General features: G+C 39.5%; 1 protein-coding gene across 1 annotated transcript in view; it reads left to right on the forward strand.

Moving 5' to 3' along the window:
* Positions 1-19,999, forward strand: part of tmtc2b (transmembrane O-mannosyltransferase targeting cadherins 2b) — a 109,086-nt gene that overhangs the window by 58,129 nt on the left and 30,958 nt on the right. Inside the window, exons 3-5 of the mRNA XM_061823242.1 lie at positions 13,778-14,624; positions 16,491-16,605; positions 17,959-18,044. Of these exons, the coding sequence (XP_061679226.1) occupies positions 13,778-14,624; positions 16,491-16,605; positions 17,959-18,044 (1,048 nt within the window). The remainder of the gene's footprint in view (positions 1-13,777; positions 14,625-16,490; positions 16,606-17,958; positions 18,045-19,999) is intronic.

The following is a 19,999-nucleotide window of genomic DNA, read 5'->3' on the forward strand; positions in this document are numbered from 1 at the left end:
AGTTGTCCCTTCTAAATCACGGGAAGTGAAATGAATAATTGGTTCTCCTAATATTGTATTGACTGCATTACTGTATGTCATCCAGCTCTGTTAAGGCTTCAGCAGCTGAGCAGTCCAGCTACCTTATTAAGTTGGTGCTGCGCTGCGGCGCTTGAGCAGCACAGCAGAAATTCCCATTGTGAATGGGTCTGGAAAGGGGCTCTTCAGTTCCCAGCAGTGGTCTTATCTGCATTGTTGATTCTCGCAGTAAAGTATAGAGGAATAAAGGGAAGCAGCTACTTTATGTGCTCAAGAAATAACAAGGCTGCCACAAACCTTTTTGCTGCCAATGAAATTTTTGTGGCTCAATGGTATGAACTTTGCTCAGGGTGCAAATCCAGATGTTATGTTGTTTTCCCAAACCGTGTTCTTCTTTCTGTTGACTTACTCCAGGATTTAAATATTTGTATTTGACCTGTTTTTGCATGCTGCTGATTGTTGAAATTGTAAACATATTCTGAAGAGGAGATGCTACAGGCAAGGGCTGTGGTACGTTGTGTCTTGGGACATCCACCTCATCTGGAGAGTGGATGGTACCACTACGTCTCATCAGGACACGAATGGGCGTTATTGGTATTATATCCAAAACAAGTTTCTTACTGGAGCCAGCAATTTTATTGCTGGTAAATGTGAGCATTGTCTAGGATTTCCTCTTCCATCTTGCTCTGTTGAAGCAACTTTGCCGTTTTGGTCATGGATGAAGCTAAACTGGTTGTGATTCATCTATTCCTTCATCGCCTCTTTCAGAGTTGGTTTCACTGTACCCAATAGAGATCGTCCGCGTGACATAACTGTTTGTTTACGACACTATATTGCCGGTCAAACAAAGCTGCTCGGCAATGCACGAATCGCTGAACCAAAGCTGATTTTTCACAATCCACAAGACCTGTTGTGTTGTTGGTTGTCACAGTAGACGAGACAGTTCTCCAAAGATATCTTTCTATAGAATACCAGCTGAAAAGACCAGAAATGGTCGATGGATTTCGGCAATTAAACAGGATGGATGGAGCCCAACGAAATACACACGCCTGTGTAGCGATCATTTCGTTTCAGGTAGGAATTATTCTTCTCAATCTCAAATTATTAAGAAGTATTTATAATGCCAAGTTGACTCATTTGAGAAAAAAGCATATTTGAAAAAAATAATGAACTGTCTATCACAGAGACATTTACAGAGGAGACGACTCCCTGTCCTAATTATTTTTCCAATCATACTTTGCTATTTGTATTGAAAAAATCTGGGTGGGTTCATGACTATGTGGGATTTATTCCTGATTGAGAGCAGATCAAGAGAGATTACATATTTTAATTGGGCCTGTATCAAGCCTCTGCAACGAAACATTAGCAATGAAGTATTTGTATGCGTATAGACTTTTATACACTTTCAAACTCTTCTGTGTAAATCTCGACGACGTATTCACCAGATACATGTGTATGTCCAGTTGTCCAAGACAGGGAAGCGAATTAGCAGTCAAATTTCTTATTGGTGAATGCATTGTCTTGCTATATTGTGTAACAAATAGACAAGACATATTTTGAAGCATTCAATCTTTACTTCCACGTTGTAGAACATGTATCAACAAACCGCTCTCAGGTTACTTTGGCATGTCCCCCTGCTCCACTTGCTGCCAAGTATATATTAAATCTTTGCTTAAAACACTTAGTTATCTGCAAGATGGCACGAGGTGGACTTACAGTGAAGAAAATATGTATTTGAACACCCTGCTATATTGCAAGTTCTCCCAGTTACAAATCAGGGAGGGGTCTGAAATTTTCATCTTACGTGCATGTCCACTGTAAGAGAGATAATCTGAAAAGAAAAATCCAGAAATCACAATGTATGATTTTTTTTAACAATTTATTTGTGTGATACAGCTGCAAATAAGTATTTGAACACCTGAGAAAACCAATGTTAATATTTGGTACAGTAGCCTTTGTTTGCAATTACAGAAGTAAAACGTTTCCTGTAGTTGTTCACCAGGTTTGCACACACTGCAGGAGGGCTTTTGGCCCCGTCCTCCACACAGATCTTCTCTAGATCAGACAGGTTTCCGGGCTGTCGCTGAGAAACATGGAGTTTCAGCTCCCTCCAAAGATTTTCTATTGGGTTTAGGTCTGGAGACTTGCTCGGCCACGCCAGAACCTTGATATACTTGTTACGGAGCCACTCTTTGGTTTTCCTGGCTGTGTGCTTTGGGTCATTGTCATGTTGAAAGACCTAGCCACGACCCATTTTCAATGCTCTGACTGAGGGAAAGAGGTTGTTCCCCAAAATCTCACAATAGATGTCCGCGGTCATCCTCTCCTTAATACAGTGTAGTCGTCCTGCCCCATGTGCAGAAAAACACCCCTAAACCATGATGCTACCACCCCCATGCTTCACAGTATTTTTCTTTTTAAATTATCTCTCTCACAGTGGACATGCACCTATGATGAAAATTTCAGACCCCTCCATGATTTCTAAGTGGGAGAACTTGCAATACAGGAGGGTGTTCAAATACTTATTTTCCTCACTGTAGCTTATCCATGATCGTATGTGGGGTAAGTTACTGGAACTCCACAACTTTCTGTTGTTGGTTAATTTCCAATTTTGGCACGGGGTCCAATCTGTCACTGTCCCGTGCTTTACTTTTCCGTAACTTGTAGCCATCACACACCACAGTGAACTCATTTTTTTATGTGTTCTTTTGCTAATATGTCTCACTCACGCTATCGGAGGCGCTTTTTCTGTCTCTCTTTCTTGTCTCCCCCATGACAAACATTCCATCCAAAGCTTTCCACGGCCACTTCTGACACCATGTATTGTCTTGTTATAGTCTATAAAAAATAGACAAGGCGTATTTCAAAGCATTCACTCTTTAGTAGTAGAGGACAGCTACAGATTATATTGGACAAGCAGAAAAGGATCCCATGCCCGAATTGGAAATTAACCAACAACAAAAAGCTGTGGAATTTATCTCACGTACGATCATGGATAAGCTAAGTCCACGTAGCGCCATGCAGCTGACTGGTAATCTTGCAGATAACTGGAAGCGTTTCAAGCAAAGATTTAATATATACTTGGCAGCAAGTGGAGCAAGGGGAGATGCGGAAGTAACTCAAGAGCGGTTTGCTGGTACATGTTCTACTACATGGAATTAAAGATTGAATGCTTTGAAATACACCTCGTCCATTTTGTGTACAATATAACAAGACAACCCAGCGAATACATCGAGTTCGGAATTAAAAATGGATCCTCTATGCCAGGTGTCTCTAATTTTTTCCACGTACCGTTGTTTATTATCACCTTCCAAATGTTTAACAGTTTCGGACAAAACTGGGTGTCGTGATATCGGACATATATTTGTTTTGTCTCAGCGGAATTAACTTTCAACAATGCTTTGTTTGCCTGGCGATATGGCACTGTAAATAAAAATCACATGATGACATAGGCGCACGATCTCCATAGGGTGTTATGATTGTCTATGTCTCATTATGATCTACACCTTCTTATGGATATGTAAAGGTGAAGTCTACATCTGGTGGTTAGTATATACACTAATGCATTGTCAGATGGCCACAAGCTCATCGGCTCAAATCTTCATTTGTGATTTTTTTTTTTTTTAAATCTTCCCATATTAGATATGAAACAAATGTGTCCCAAAAATGTTCCAGTCACTCAAACTCTGTCCTAATAATCAAATTTTGAGAACAAAGCAAATTTCTGAAAATCACAGAAGCATAATAACTGACCCAATTGGCTATCTAGAGGATAGTTTTCTAGTCCATTGAGTCATGAAAAATGTGAACGGATTTATGAGTGAAGTCATGGTGATATTTGGTGGCTCAAATCTAGGCTGTAGAACCATTAGACGTTTCCACCTTACTTCCTACTTTCAAATGATAGAAGAGCTTACATTCATAAACATTTCCCCCCCAGCTACTTGCATTATAAATTAGCATAGTCTGTTTTATCGACATTTCCAAGACAGAAATATAATAACCCTTCCATATAATGTCTTTATCATAGTCCTTTGTTCCATTTTGCTCTTAGTTGCTCAGCTCGACTTTTTGCCAGCAAACATTAATTTGAATGTGTGTACACGATTGCTGGCCTTCACCCAGTGCTCATGTCTTTATTGTGCACATTGGACTGATTATCGCGGCGGTAAAACAAAACCACACAGGGCTCGTCTACACATAAGTAGTGGAAAGAATCCTCCTCCACAATAGGGAGTGAATTTTGAAGGGGAATGAATTTTCTGTGTATTCGCCTTGCTGAAGCTGTGTGTGTGTGTGTGTGTGTGTGTGTGTGTGTGTGTGTTGTGTGTGTGTGTGTGTGTGTGTGTGTGTGTGTGGTGTGTGTGTGTGTGAGAGAGAGAGAGAGAGAGAGCAACAGATCAACCTTTGATCTTGTGAAGATATGTTTTATACAGCCCCAAGGTCGTCTTGTATGCAACTAACACCATGCAGAAGCAGACATCTGTCTCCAAAACCGATGTCTCCTGTAAGAAAGGCACTAACTGTTTTGTCTGAGAATTGTCAAAGGCCTATCAGCAGCGAAATAAGATTTAAATGCAATGATACGCAAGGACATGAAATACAATGGCATATGCCTACAAGTACATGCAGTTATTTGCTGTGCTCCACCCTACTGAACAAATCCCTTTTGGAATGAAACTCAGGTTGTTGCCAGGGTCATGTTTGGTGGTTGACGAACAAACTGTACTCTTGTAAACTGTATTCTTGTGCTCAGATTTTACCCATTTTACTTTACAAGCAGTCCATTCCATGCTCCACTCTCGCACCTCTATCCAGCACGTCCCAGATGGCATGCAGATGCCACGTGATCACAAAAACAGGTTGCCTCAGTGCTAACACAGTAGCAACAACTAAGAGTGAATCTCGGTTTCTTTAAAGAGCTACTGTCATGAAATGGTTGATTTTTAGTATGTCATTAATGAAAAAACGGCAGCCAATATGGGCCCATGCGTTTTTTCACCACAAAACATGATTTTGACATATACAGCTTTTGTAACTCCCGCCATGAAAATCCTCACAAGGGATTTGCTTTCGAGAAGAAGCAGGAAGTGACATAAAGGACAGAAGCACCCCCAAGTGGACTCGTTTGTTTCCATTAGTTTTACCTCCGGGAAGGTAGCTCGTTGTTCCTTCGTGTTAGCCAAAATGCTGACTCGTTACATTGCTAGACATTGCTTGAACACTCGGGAGAATGGATTTACCCTTCATAAGTTTGCAAGAGACCCGGTTCGTCGTGAAAAATGGATTGCACGGGTGCAGAGGATGAGAGCTTTGTGGCTTCCAAATGACAGGTAGATGTGTATACAGCTACTAAAAAAAAATAGTTTGGGGCCGACCACGTAATCGGTCTCTCATAACGTAATAAAATATCCGTGTACGAAATATGTCGATGTGCGCGTCGGACGGCGTCGCACTGCTGCGTCACTTCACCAGCGAAGGCTGCGCTTATGGCTCGCGGACGGCGGCGGCTCTGAAGAACCCAGCCGAGAATGCCCCACTCAACCACCTGAGCTCAGTAAAGCGCCCTGGCTCGACGGTGTTGTTCATCTCGTACTGTGGCGTCTTTGAACAACCCCCTGAAGTAGCTCGGCTCCATTATGAGCCACCACGGCGCCAAAAATGAGCCACACCGGCTGAGGCACCGCGGCTTCGGCGAAGGCTGCGCGTCGGGCTTGCAGATGTTGGCGGCTCTGAACAATGCAGCCGACAACACAGTAAAGTGCCCCGGCTCGACGGTATCGTTCATCGCGTACTGGGGTGGCTATGAACAACCCCCTAAAGTGGCACAGCTCGGCTCTGCCTCGCTCAGCCTCGTGCGACGAAAATGCAGTAAAGCTCCCTGGCTCGACGGTGTTGTTCATCCCTTTTTATTCAATATACGTAAATATGCATATGATCCTAACTCTTGAGGTCAAAAAGAATCTATTTAAAAACAAACACCCACATAATCAGGAAACTTCAAATGGTTAAAAGACACCTAAGCTATATCTCTATAATTCAGCAGTATCGTGTTATAAGTCTTTGCATATGTTTTTAGCCTTCATCTTCAAACATATTTTCTGTATTTAGAAACAAAATTCCATATATGCACACAAAGGCGTCGGTAAATCACAATGAAACTTGATCAAATACTGTACAGCTGTCCTGCAAGCACTTCACAGCACAGTAGTTTTTGATGTGTAAAACATGTTATTGTTCTCCTGTAGCAATTGGTATGTAAAGAATACATACAGTATCTGGTTTGTATTCCATGAGCAGAGCCAAAAGGGAGCCTCACTTGCTAAAAAAGGAGTAACACCAAGATGAGACATAACAAATCATGGTGCCAGCACATCTGGGAGTTCTTCTTCAAATCCGCAGATTGCATGGTACTCTGCGGCCAAACCGGTGCAGAAGTTATCATGCCTTGGTGTATGGCCAAGGTGGCATGGAAATGTGTCGGTTCTCACAGAGCTCCTCTCCCACAATTTGAAACGCGTATCATCTCTTCTTTGATCTTCCAGACTATTTTTGTGTCGTCAATGAGCTTTATGTTTGTATTTTTTGGGCAGCCATTGATTTACCATCAGACTGAAAGCCAAAAATTATAGTACTTCAATGGGCCTCTGACAAATTTTATGATCTTATAATGGTTTCTTGATTAAGCTCGTACATGTTGTTGGTCATCTTAATCAAAAACAAATGTCAAATGTGGTGTTACTGAGATACAGTGATCAACCATAAAACGAAACAACTTTCATTTTATCTATGCAACATGACATCCCCCTATAATCTGTCTGCCTGACCTTGTTGCACTGCTTCGTGGAGGTTCTGAGGGAACTTAGATGCCCGCTAAAACCTGCAGTACAGCTGACCTCATCCCCAAAATCTTAGTAATGATGTGAAACCATGCACGGAAAGAGCAGAATGGAGTTTGGTACGTGGCAACAATACCTTTCGGAAGCATAAACACAAAACGTGTCCATTAATTACCCTCATAGGGCACAGTGTTGATGCGTTCTGTTTGCTTTTGGTTCTATAAAGTCCTCAATTTATCATGGAAGTCAGTCAGAGTGTAGCTATAAAGATAACCCACTTCTAAGAAACACTCCGTTACATCAGCATCATATCGCAACTGATTTGCAGCTGCCTTGTCTTACTTGCTCTCACAGGACAAATAAATATGAGAACAGAAATTGCAAACAGTCTGCTTATTTTTAAAGACAATATACTGTGGGTTTGAACTCCATAACAGCTTATTAAAACGTTAAGCGTGCTAAGAGTAGCTATATATTTTTTTGTAGTCATTGTGTTCTTTTTTGTTCAATACTCTTGAGTGCTCATATTTTTAAATAATAATGACAGTTTACATAAAGTGGCTTTTTTGAATTGTTTTGTGTGTGTGTGTGTGTGTGTGTGTGTGTGTGTGTGTGTGTGTGTGTGTGCGCGCGCGTGCGTGCGCATGTGCGTGTGTGCAAAATTTTATCCATTTTCTATAACTGTAATTTTCCAGATATTTTGGCATTAAATGACGTGCCAGACTACATACAATTCAGTACCGGTCGAATAAAAAGATTCAATTTAACCCATATTTGATTCTGTAATGCAAGTTCAGGACATTATTTGACTGTGGTTCTTTTTGTGTAGGTGTTTGTGAGCAAGTTGGTGTCTACCCAAATTGTACTTAAACAGAGTACATTTGACTAAAGCAAAACTCATTTGTTTTTGTGTAGCCTGTGTGTTTGTGAATTTCAGTAGTGAGATATTTGAAAGTTTTTGATTATCATTGTTTAGTTTTACGTATAGGTAATCATTTATAGTTAATTAACCATTTTTTTAATAGACTACCAGTATATGCTTTTGGAATGTACTTCTACAAGTAATCTTTATTTCATTCATTGTAGAAAAAAAAATGTATTGAACACGTTAAAGGACTCTTGATGATCAAATGCAGTAGGCCAGATAAAAACAAACAAAATAATGAAGTGGCCTCACAGGATGGACTTGGCGCCCCCTGATTGGTTCAGTGTGTATAGCCTGTGTCTCTCCCAAAGATAGCTAGGATAGGCTCCAACATGCCCGCGACCCAAGTGAAAATAGCCGGGTCGGAAAATGGATGGATAGATGATTTGTGATTGTCGTAAGAAAATAGTTTTTCTCAAATGGTTGAGCGTTGATATTAAAAGACTATTGTGTCGCTTTGTTATTTTCAGTGGGCAGTTTGAAATGGACTCTTCCATCTTCCCATTGAACTTAAGTGAAATGGTACCTACTCAATCGTACAGCAAGTTAGTTGGCCTGTACAGTGTGCACCCTTTAATTATTAGCTTTGGCGTTCCATTGCAGCCAGTTTCATTGTATAGTGTCAGTTTGAATTTCAAAACAACGTTTCAAAATTCACGCGGTGAATTCACAGGTTTTCTTAGGCTTCCCTGATTAAATTTGATGGAAAAATAAATGTTCTGTGATTGTAGCCTAAGGAGAATAAAACCCTTATGGGCCTCTAAACCAGGGCTATCTTGAGAATAAGAAGTGCTTGTAATGTGATTGGTCAATCATATAGAAGAATGTTTGAAGAGGTTGAGTTGAAGTTAGGCCAAGAAAGCCAAGTGGGGATCTTGAGGGAATGTTTCAAAAGAGCTTGATACTGTGTTGCTGCAATCATTATGGTTAATAAAAATCTGTCCCGCAGTATGAGCTGACATGTTTTTGCAAGATCCTGAACAGTAATTCTGTGTCTTGAGTCCATTATGCTTCCCAAATATTTGATTTCATTGATTGAATTCAATAGGTATATGATACTTAAATGTTAAAATAATAGTCATATTAGATTTTTTTTATCTATTTCTACCAGTCTTGCTCGTGTGACAATAGTGGTATCAACATTATGCATTTATACCTTTATGATCTAACGAATATAATTTATCCTATAGCAATTAAAAATTTCCTTTTGCTATCTGAGACTGAGATCTTTGTTCAGTTTTTGACCTCCGCCTTTCGGCCTCCCACATAGCTGATTTGTGGGATTCTTGATGGGTTAAAACAGGTTAAAAGCTTTGATCAAAAGCAATGTCAGCCAGGTCCTTTGTGTTGTTTGACCATGTCATCACTCCCACCATGTGCTCCAAAAGTCACACTCTTGATGATTTTGAACAAACTAAGATTGAAGGACTTTATAAGGTTGCCCATCCAACTGCAACTACAACCACTGTGCAGTTTATCTTAACTACATAATAAAGTGCGACAATTGGTGATTTATTATTCATAATGTTTCAGTCAGATAAGTTGGAATCCGAATTTGAATGCGAAGCAAGTCATGGTGAAAATATCTTCCTGTGTTTATAGAATTGATTCGGTACTGTAACTCTGAGCACAAAAATTATGAGGTGTTTACCACGCAGTGGCCTCTGCTGTGTCCTCTACAAAGATACAGAGGCAATGACCCAAAACACAGTGCCAACACAGCAAGCGACTTCATTTGGAGGGAAAAGGGGAAGGTCTTTGCCTACCCAGAGTCAATCCCTGAACCTTAAACAAATAGAGCATGCATTTTACTGCCTGAAGAGGAAACTGAAGGGAGAAATCCCGAGAAACAAGCAAGAACTGAAAACATCTGCAGTGAAACATTTCAATTGAAGAATACGTCTGTTGAAGTCAGTGGTTCGCAGGCTCGATGCAAGGAAAGGTTATACCACCAAATCCATCCATCCATTTTCTGAGTAAGTTATCCTCACGAGGATTGTGGGCGTGCTGGAGCCTATCCCATTTGTCTTCGAGCAGTACACCCTGAACTGGTTGCCAGCCAATCGCAGGGCACATAGACACAATCATATGTTATTCACTTTAAATGAATGTCATCATGTTTGTTCCAATAGTTTTGCTCACCTGAAAAGTGGGTGGCTTCGAACAAAAAGTGCTCTGTCCTGAGTTGTTTAAGACATCTAGATGTAAATAGCATGAAATAAAAGCAGGAATTGTGAAGTTTTGTCTCATATCTTTTCATCTGACACTCAAATGTCTTCAGTGTCCAACAAAAACAAATGTTCCAATACTTTTGGAGGGGACTGTCGGTTCTGTAAAGATTCAAAAGGTCATTTTATTGTTAAGGTATGAGTCATGGGAACCCACAAGATGTACATCACTGTCCCCTCCTGGGGACACTGAGAGGCATCCTCAGAAGACATCCATCGTTTAAAACTTCCAGGGAAACGTAGCTTCGCTACTGAAAAGCTCATTGATGTAGGGAATAGTGACTACTGAGAAATGTAGTTACATCAGTAATGTGCTACTTGTAAAGGTGCTCCTGCTCAACACTTTTGGAAAGGCATTCGTTTTTTATACAGGACTTGTTCTGGATCCCATTAAAATTTAGGATTATCTAATATTGCGGTCTGTGAGCGTACATGTTACACTTAAGCTTTGACTGTAAAAGGAGCCAAAAATTTACTTGGATCCAGTTCTCGGGTATCGCTTTTTATAAATCTGAGCCAGATGGTGCTAATTTGCAACACATAGTACAGATGTGAAACCTTTGGGCTCTTCTTATCTTGTCTTGACTTCATGGAATCAGGATTTTACACCTACATGACTTTGCTGTCTGATGTGACAAGCTACAATAGATAAGAGGAAAATGAACATTGATAGATTGACTGAGGCTTTGTGGTTCTCGGACCACAAGCTGGTTACTTGATCCAGCAGTAAAGGAGCAATGACACGTGAGGTGCAGAGTCATCCATCAAATACTTGGAAAGATTTAGTCAATTGAGTGGTCTCGGGGAATTGTGAGTTGAGTGTCAGCAACACCCTGAGCTCATTTTCCCTTCTGCTACAAGTCTATTATTGTGACAAAGACGCATGATGGCAATTGATCTCAGTGATGATGAAGAGGATGGGACAGGTCAGACATACCATGTCGTCTCGTGGTGTTCTGTCTGAAGTGTAAGACTGTCTGAGGATCTGGTTTCTGTAGGATGGCTGTCATGTGATGGATTACCCTGCGTCACTCTAATTAATTAAATTGTGTGCACTTTGAGAAAAGAACTTTGAGATTGATTTTATTTCCCCAAACATTCAATGTAATGAGGGTATGTATTGAAAAAAGCTTGGCTCAGGCTGACTGACGACGGGCTTCTGGAATTAGGCCATTTTGGACTTCAACTCCAGAGGAAGGTAGACTCGCCAAATATTGTAGTCAAGGTAAAAGTACAGGTACATTTGAATAATATGACAAGTAAAAATAAAAAGTAATCCTGAAAACAATTACTTGAGTAAAAGTGAGAGAGCACACAGTGAATAAACTATTCAAGTCCCGAGTAACTAATGAGTAACTTCTGAATTAGTTTTTAAATCAGAGTATGAATGTTAAAGAAATATACAACTACTAAATAAAATGTGAATGTGCAAATTCAGTTATTCCTGAACAATATGAATTATTCTGAGACATAAGAAATCAAATCATTGTGAAATGAAATCTTTGTAAAATAACTAACTAAGGCAAATTGGTCCAAGAAATGGTCGTATACGATATTGTTTCTACTTGTTAATCAGCTCAATACTGTAGGCTTTGCAGGCAGATAAAAAAAAAAAACACTACCAAGACTGCAGTGGATATAAAAAGTCTACACACGCTTCTTCAAATCAGTTGAGTTGTACAATTTATAGATTGCAGTAATGGTGGAAAAAGTACCCAAACATGAGCAGTGACATAAGTACACATATGTTAAAGCTGTATTTCATAGTTTTCAATGCCAACAGGAGTAGACAACTGCTGTCACAACTCTCTTTCCCTTGTGAAGCCCAAAAAAAAAAGACTTTCTTATTTTTGCTTTCATAGTGAACTTGAGAAAAACATCACTGTGATAATCATGGTTGATTGTTGCAATGGTTCCCGAAGTCAAAAAACAAAAGCCTGAAAATAGCACATAATTATTAAGAAATAAAAGTAGGGAGCAACATGCAGATTATTATAACGGAATAAAAGTACCATTTCCTCTTAACATAAATACTTGTGTAAAAGTAAAGAGTTTGCACTCGTAATATTATTTGGGGCGAGAATTTTCCCCTTTAAGCATCTCCTACAAATAAACAAGCCTGTTTTAGCTTCATTTCCATTAAGTGATGTATTATGTCCTGATTGATAAAATATTTTTTAAATTCAGTGGTCACAATAGAAGGTGGGGACTTGTAAACGTTCCACCTCTAGCCACAGTGTGCAAGTTTTACATCATATAAGGATGTAAAACTCTTTGCCCGGGCCACAGAAGTGTCATGAGCTTCAAAAAGAGCCTTGTAAATCTTTCTGGATCTGTCTGAAGCAATGATTGGGGTGTAATAATAGCCAGCAAGTCTCTCCAGTAAAGTCTGCTCAGCTTTTAACCCCACCGACCACTTCTATAGTTTTTTCGGGGCTCCTGCTTGAGCACAAAAGTGGTCATACTCCCTCTTTTTTTTTTCTCCATCAAACTTTGAGGAGTTTAAGCCATTGCTTATGGTGTTCTAGTATTCATATACTGTAGAGGAAAAGTGTGTTTCAATTTGGTTTCCTATGCTGTGTCTTTGACAGTGACTCAAGTTACAGAGAAATGTATTTTATGGCCTTCAATATTGAAATTTGTTACCACAATATCCCTTGATAGTGGGAAATTCCATCAGGATCTGGATTTATCACTTATGAATATTGACTGCCATTATTAACCAGACAATGGACTGGATCTACTCTATTTAATATAGCCATGTTGAAGAACCAGCAGAGCTATTTTGTTTATTCAATAAATGTCTTTGTATTTCAGTTTTTTGTTGTTTTTTTTTTCACCTGAGACATCTGAAACTGTATGAAAGTACAGCAGTTCAACAGTAGACTAGATATTCATACATTTTCCTCCCCTGTCCCTAGTTTAATTTCCTGTGGACTTCATTTGGTTTCCGCCTCCTTCCATTGGCAGTAATGATCAGGAGATAGCAAAGATTCACCAATGAGATATGTGCTTTTGTTGTTTGACGTATTATGTGATCTTGGATATTAGATGAAAGTCATGTCTGCCAAAGTTGAGATTTTTTTAAGGTTTATGAGGCATGTATCTATCCAACGGGAGTCTGGACTCTTGCATCAGGTTCAAAGGGTAATCTGAGACTGTACATGCATCTGTGCTGCATTTAGTACAACTTTAAAATGAGGAAAGTTACACAAAAAAATCCAAGTATACAATTTCGTAGTCCTCTGTCTTTCCAGCTGTTTTCTGTATTCCTCAAAAAGTCTCACGTTTAAATCTGAAATTCCAAATGGATGGGTTATATTGCACATAATTTTTAATCATCCAAAAAATGAAAGGTCATTCATTGAAAATTGCCAGAATGAATTGAGTGCAAGTGTTGCTTGGTTTATTTAACCAGGTTGTCATCACCTTGTGTTGAGGAACAAGGGGTAAGGAAATGATGGATCACAACTGGTTTTGTTCCAGAACCAGCAAAATTCAAACGTATCCATTAAATTCATATACTCTAACTCACTCGACAAAATTACACATTTTCACATGTAGATTTCATTGTTCAAGTGATGAAAGGCCAAACATCCCTATTTTTTAATCTGCCAAACCACAGTCTTCAAAGTGATTAGAGAGTCCAAAAGCAAACAAAGAAAAAACATAATAAGCAGAAAACCACATAGTTTGTTAAATTTGCAGCATATTATGTCCGTGAGCTCCTCTGCTTTGTATTTGAGCTTTTGTCATCTCTCTTTCAGAGAAATAATGTCCAGCTGCTGCTGAATGTATTTCTGCTGGCAGTCTGGGGGGCGACCCTGTTGGCCGGCCGCTTATACTGGATGGGTAACAAGCCCCCAAGCTTCTCGAACTCTGACAACCCAGCAGCTGACTCCCCCTCCCTCCTCACCAGGACACTGACCTTTTTCTACCTGCCCGCCATCAACTTTTGGCTTCTCCTCTGCCCCAACACACTCAGCTTTGATTGGTCGATGGACACCCTACCTTTGATCAGGAGCCTAGCTGATTGGAGGAACGCTTACACGCTCATCTTCTATTTGGGATTGCTGTTGCTGTTTTGGTTCAGTGTTTGGAAGCAGCCAAGACCTAAAGGCAAGGACAGTAATGGTAAAGCTCATGTGTTTACTAATGGGAAGAATGGGAACAGCAATGGGCACAGTTACCCGAATAATGAACATGGACACGGGAACAACTCTTGCAAGAAGACTTACAGTAATAGTTTACAGAATGGCACCAAAAAGCTCTATGAGAGCAGGACTTCGCTGCCCACCACAGAAAATGTTGTGCTGTTCTCCCTTGGGCTTTTGGCTATCCCTTTCCTCCCCGCCACAAACCTCTTTTTCTACGTAGGCTTTGTAATAGCAGAAAGAGTACTCTACATCCCCAGCATGGGATTTTGCCTGCTGGTAGCTGTGGGTTTGAGGTCTCTGTATGTCCGACTGAGAAAGAGGTCTTCAAGGACCTTGTTGGTTTACTGCAGTGCAGCTGTGATTTTCCTTTTTGGTCTTAAAACTGTTTTGAGGAATCGGGACTGGCGGAATGAAGAGATGCTCTACAAGTCAGGGATTTCTGTCAATCCTGCTAAAGGTGAGTTGCTTTAATGAATGAGCTCATGCCAAATTGAATCCACATAAAGGATCCTCCTTCTCAAATCCAAAACATCTTTGATGATAACATGTTCTGGAGATAAACAATTCCATGGATGCACCTTCACACCTTCAGGTAATTAATATTGGAACTTTAAATGTCAGGTTTACAAACAAACCAATTGAAATTACTCTTGCTTGTAGTGTGCACACTTAAATTGGAACTCAGATATGTGGCAGGAGTTGACACAGCTGTCAAATACTTTTAAATGAAAAGGAAAGGATCAAGGTGAAAGTGTTGGGGTGGCAAGGAAAGAAACTGATGCTTCACATCTTCTAGTGAATACTCAAAAACCTTCAGTAGCTGTTTAAAATGAGAAACGTGTAGAAATTGCCTGTCCTATTTTACTTTGTTCTCCGGGTTCATATTGGTCAGCCACTAGCAACTGTGCAATCTCCTTGTTTAGGTGTGAAATGGGAAAGACCAGAAAAGAACAATCATATGGGACATTTTTTGGGCCACTATAAAATTAGTGTAATGTATCCAGTGGTGGGACCTTGATGAAAACATGTAATCAAATGGAGAGATCAAACAGTCAATACTCAAAGAATGTGTGCATGTTAAAAAATGTTTAAGGTTGCTCATTTTTTATGTATTTATTTAATGACATGCACAGTGTCTCTTTGTTTGCTGCTGCTCTTAATAATTCAAAGTAAAGCTGCTTCAAATGTCCTTTCCTCATCAATAAGCCTCAACACAGAATATGGAGGTTGTTATAATTTGAACTCAGTGGCCTGGCAGCATTTTGAAACTAGTGTAAATACCTCATGTTCTCAAGGTCTACCTCATTTTTCATAACTCAGGTTCAAAGAAATACAGCTGAGTGTTCTTTTTGTACTCAGCATTCTGTTTGTTTGTTTTCAAATGTTCTCTCACATGGAAGGGCATCACTGCTGTGGCACTGGTTTGTAAATGGCGTCTTCAACAGGCATATTCAACATCCCTTATTTTGAGGCCAGCAGGCACAAATTTCTGTCCACATCGTTGCTCTCTCCGCCACTTAAAAGGGAAGCGGGACTGCGACTCATGAGGCAATAGGAGGATACATTGTGTTAGCTAATTTCCCTTTCACATATTGCACCGGAGCTGAGGCATGACAGGCTGTTTATTTTGGCCAACCATCAACTGAACAAAGCAGAAGGCGCATTCATGTTAATCCGAGCTAGAAAATCTTTTGAGTGTCTGAACTGTGATATTCAAAGTTACACCAATAGAGCTTCATCATCTTTGTTTAAACAACCCCGTAAATAGAGGCACGAATGACTCAGACAAGCTTGCAAGTGTTTCTACTAATTATTCTATGGGGATATTGGAAATTAGTAATCAGTACTGAATGCTGGTTGTAGTTTTTTTTTTTTTTTTTTAAACAAAATAACCTGCCAATAGTATTGGTAACTATTGTTTAAACTAAGCAACCTGAACAACCAAAGCTCTCATACATTTTTTTTTTTATACAAGAGTTTATGGCACTCCAACATTCACTGCTAATTTAGTAGTTTAGTAGTTAAAAGGCTCAGTAGTGGTCCCCTTTTCAAGCATACCCTCTCAGCAACGAGTGGTGGTTTCTGGCACAAAACCCTCTCAGTGTGTCATCCCTCATCCCTGTATAGCAGCTGCAGAAGAACAACATCCTTTTAGCAGCCTAAAAACACTTGACGCCACAGCTTCGAGTGGCTGTGGATAACAAAAGGAACAATATTTATTTTGTCTTTCCTGCAGCATCTATTCATAAAGAGGTTTGAAAGTTGTCAATCATGAATGTTGCTACACACGTCCCTATTAACATTCTCTTTTGGGATCTGTCAGCGTGGGGCAACCTGGGAAACGTCCTGAAGAGCCAAGGGAAGATGGAGGAGGCAGAGCAGGCGTACAGAAATGCTCTCTTTTACCGCAGCAACATGGCTGACATGCTGTATAACCTGTGAGTGTGGATTTATTGTGTCTCTTTTGATTCACGATCTCTATTATATTTATTTATTTTAATGTGTGATTGTGTTTTATAGTATGTTTTCTCAATTTATTATTATTATTATTTGGAAGCAATGAATTACACTCATTACTGTCATCATTGTAGCGTTCATCTGAGATAACACACTGTGGCGACCCCTAACGAGACAAGCCGAAAGAAATACTACTACTACTACTGCTACTACTACTACTGTCTTCATTGTCAAACAATGAGTGTCACTGCTGCAATGACACCCCCCCCCCAAAAAAATGCTAATTTTGTCTCTCCAAATATGGTGGACTTGCTGCATAATATGCAGAGAAAAGATGTATTCCTACTAATCACACTAAAGTGTATAGTACATTTCAGTGAATTCCTTTGTGTATGAACTACCAGTTAAATTCTCTTGGGAAAATCTCTTCATCAATTGAGTGTGTGTGTTTGCTCGATCAAATGGAGGCGCTCCCCCCCTACACGATCCATCGCTCTTTTCCCATCGGAGATGTCCTCCTGCCTCAGAATATTCCCTGTGGTGCTCTTTATTTGACAGTTACACAGTAAGTGGTGTGCTCGAAGACTGGGGGAATTACAGAACATTCACAGCCTATAATTGAAAAAAAAGTTACTGTAGACTTGTGTGTTTACCTATGAACCTCTGAAAATGTTTATTGCAGCAGTAATGTAACTCATTCCCCTTGCATTGGAATTCAAATGATAGTCCGTCTGTTCATAACATTTCTCATCATTCTCCATATACAAGAAAATAATCTGCTAACCAACAACAGCAGATGAACAGAATTTAAGGTTTTGATAGAGGAATGGATTGTCAGTGTAGTGCTGTGCAGTTTGTTGGGAGTCTGAAAAAGAACAATATGACATCAGCTATAGTAAGACAAAATTTGCTATGCATTGATGACTCTTCAAGGCAGCATCATCTAGTCCAGACAGTGTAACACAGAAGCTAGAATTTTGAATATTCACAGAGAGATTATCCTCTGTTATAAAATATTTACAAATAAATCGATATAATCAGTTTATACATTGTTGGTTTCCCCAAATTGATCAAGGAACGTTTCTCAAATGCCCATACCCAATTTAGACAGTAATCGCAAACACAGAGGCAGTGCTCATTCTCACTTGGAGGTTTCAGCTTTGACCAATGTGTACCATGCTAGATTCTAAATCAAAAACACTCCCGAAGACCCACATATTCTGTTTTTGTCTTTCACTGCTTGTATTGTCATTCTGTTGTAACAGGGTTTTAGTCCTTTAAAAAAAGTGCATTTTATTTATTTTGCAATTAATTGTTTTTTTTTGCCGTTGCAGTGGTTTGCTGCTTCAGGAGAGCAACAAGTTCTCAGAGGCGCTTCACTATTATAAACTGGCAATTGGGAGCCGGCCAACTCTGGCCTGTAAGTACAGCTTCTCCCGGTATTGACAATCTCCAGCTCTTGTGGTTGTGGCTGCAGTGTGTCCAGGCAACAGTGAACACAGGCTGTGGTTATGTGAGGCAAGAGGCATAGGAGGCAAAGGGCAGCAGGCCTACAGCTGGTGTGTTGAATTGAACAAGCAAACACATGATGTCATCTACGATTAATTCTGTAAGGAAGTACTTTGCTGTGCTTGACTTGTTTTGGATTTGTTTTCTCCACAATTTGACTGCTTTGGATGAAATTTGATTTCCCAAAAGGTGTTCAGGAGCCTCCCTTTGTGATGATTACAAATGACTCCCAGTTTTACCAGAATAAATTAGCTCCCATTGTTCGAGCCATCGGTCAATGACGGATAAACGGAAAGTCTGTTCTTTCTGTCCTGATGTAATTAAAGATCTAATCATGATCCCAATTGGACTGGAACATTTCAATTCTGTATGCAATTATCTCATCTGTTAGCTGATAACAGACACAATCAATTAGCCTGAGTGGCAGACATATTGAAGGCAAGAAGAGACTGTTTTTGTCTTTTCTAGCTAATTCCATTATTCACTGCCAAATAAGACTGGTGGTAGTGCAAAAATGTTTCTATTTCTGACTCATTTGCTGTGGAAGCACAGTTAATTCGTATCACAAGCCTTCTTCATTTACTTGATACAACAATCAACATTGTACAAAATGTTAAAATTCCCTGGAAAAATATCAATAAAAATGAGTATTTGCATTAAAGATGCATTCGTTACATTGTAACAAATCCAGGGTTGATGTCCCAAATCCAATTATTATTATCCCCATGCCTCTGCAGATTGACTATATGGAAGTCTAGTCAACCGAGACTTATTACTCTTGAACTGCATATTGATGACAGATATTACATACACACGGTGCTGCAAAAAAGTATTGGCACCCTTCTCAAATTATTACATTTTTGTGTAGTTTTCCCACTTCTATGTTTAAGACCATTAAACAAATGTATATATTAGACAAATGTAGTATAATTCAAGTGAACTTCAAATGCTGATTTTTAATGGTGATTTAATTTATTCGGGGGAAAAAGCATTCACAGTTACCTGGCCCTGTGTGAAAAAGGAATGCCCGCCCCCCAAACCTAATGACTTGTTGGGCCATCCCTAGCAACTGAAATGAAGCATTTTCTTTAATTGACAATTTCTCTCTTTTAAGATATTATCCCCCACTCTTCATTGGACAATTGTTTAAATTCATCAGCACTAGAGGGTTTTCAAGCATGAATGGCCTACATAAGGTCATGCAACTGTATTTTGGATTCGAGTTTGGACTTTGTCTAGGCCACTCCAAAACCTTCATTTTTTTCAAGCCATTCAGCAAATGACTTGATGGTGGGTTTTTGGATTGTTAGCTTGCTGCAAAACCCAAGTGCGCTGCATGGTTGAGGTCACAAACTGATAGCTGAAAATTTCCTTCAGGATTTTCTGTTAAAGAACACATTTCATGGTTCCATCAGTGACGCAAAGTTGTCCAGGTCGTGAAATAGAATAGCAGTCCAAGACTATAACACCACCGGAACCATTTTTCATTGTCAGGAGGATGTTTTTTTTTTTCTGAAATCCTGTTTTACTTCTTTTTATCCCAGATATAAGGAGACTCAAATAGACTTTGAGCTGATCGGAGAATAATTACCATTTTTTCCTGATTGACTGATCATTTTTGATCATGATCTGCCGAGCCCTTCAATGATGTTATCGATCAGTTCCGAGAAAAACATTTATGCCGCGTCACCGTCATGCACACTATATCTGAATCTAAAAGCTACTTTATTTTTATATAGTGATATTTATATAGTTTTTCCATGTCTTCTGACGTAGTACTGTAAATATTTGACTGCCAATGTCTTTATAGAAAAAAAAATAATATATATATATATATATATAAATGTATAGAAAATTTTTTTGCCA

Source organism: Syngnathoides biaculeatus, chromosome 6 (genome assembly GCF_019802595.1).
Source record: "Syngnathoides biaculeatus isolate LvHL_M chromosome 6, ASM1980259v1, whole genome shotgun sequence".
Classification (NCBI taxonomy): domain Eukaryota; kingdom Metazoa; phylum Chordata; class Actinopteri; order Syngnathiformes; family Syngnathidae; genus Syngnathoides; species Syngnathoides biaculeatus.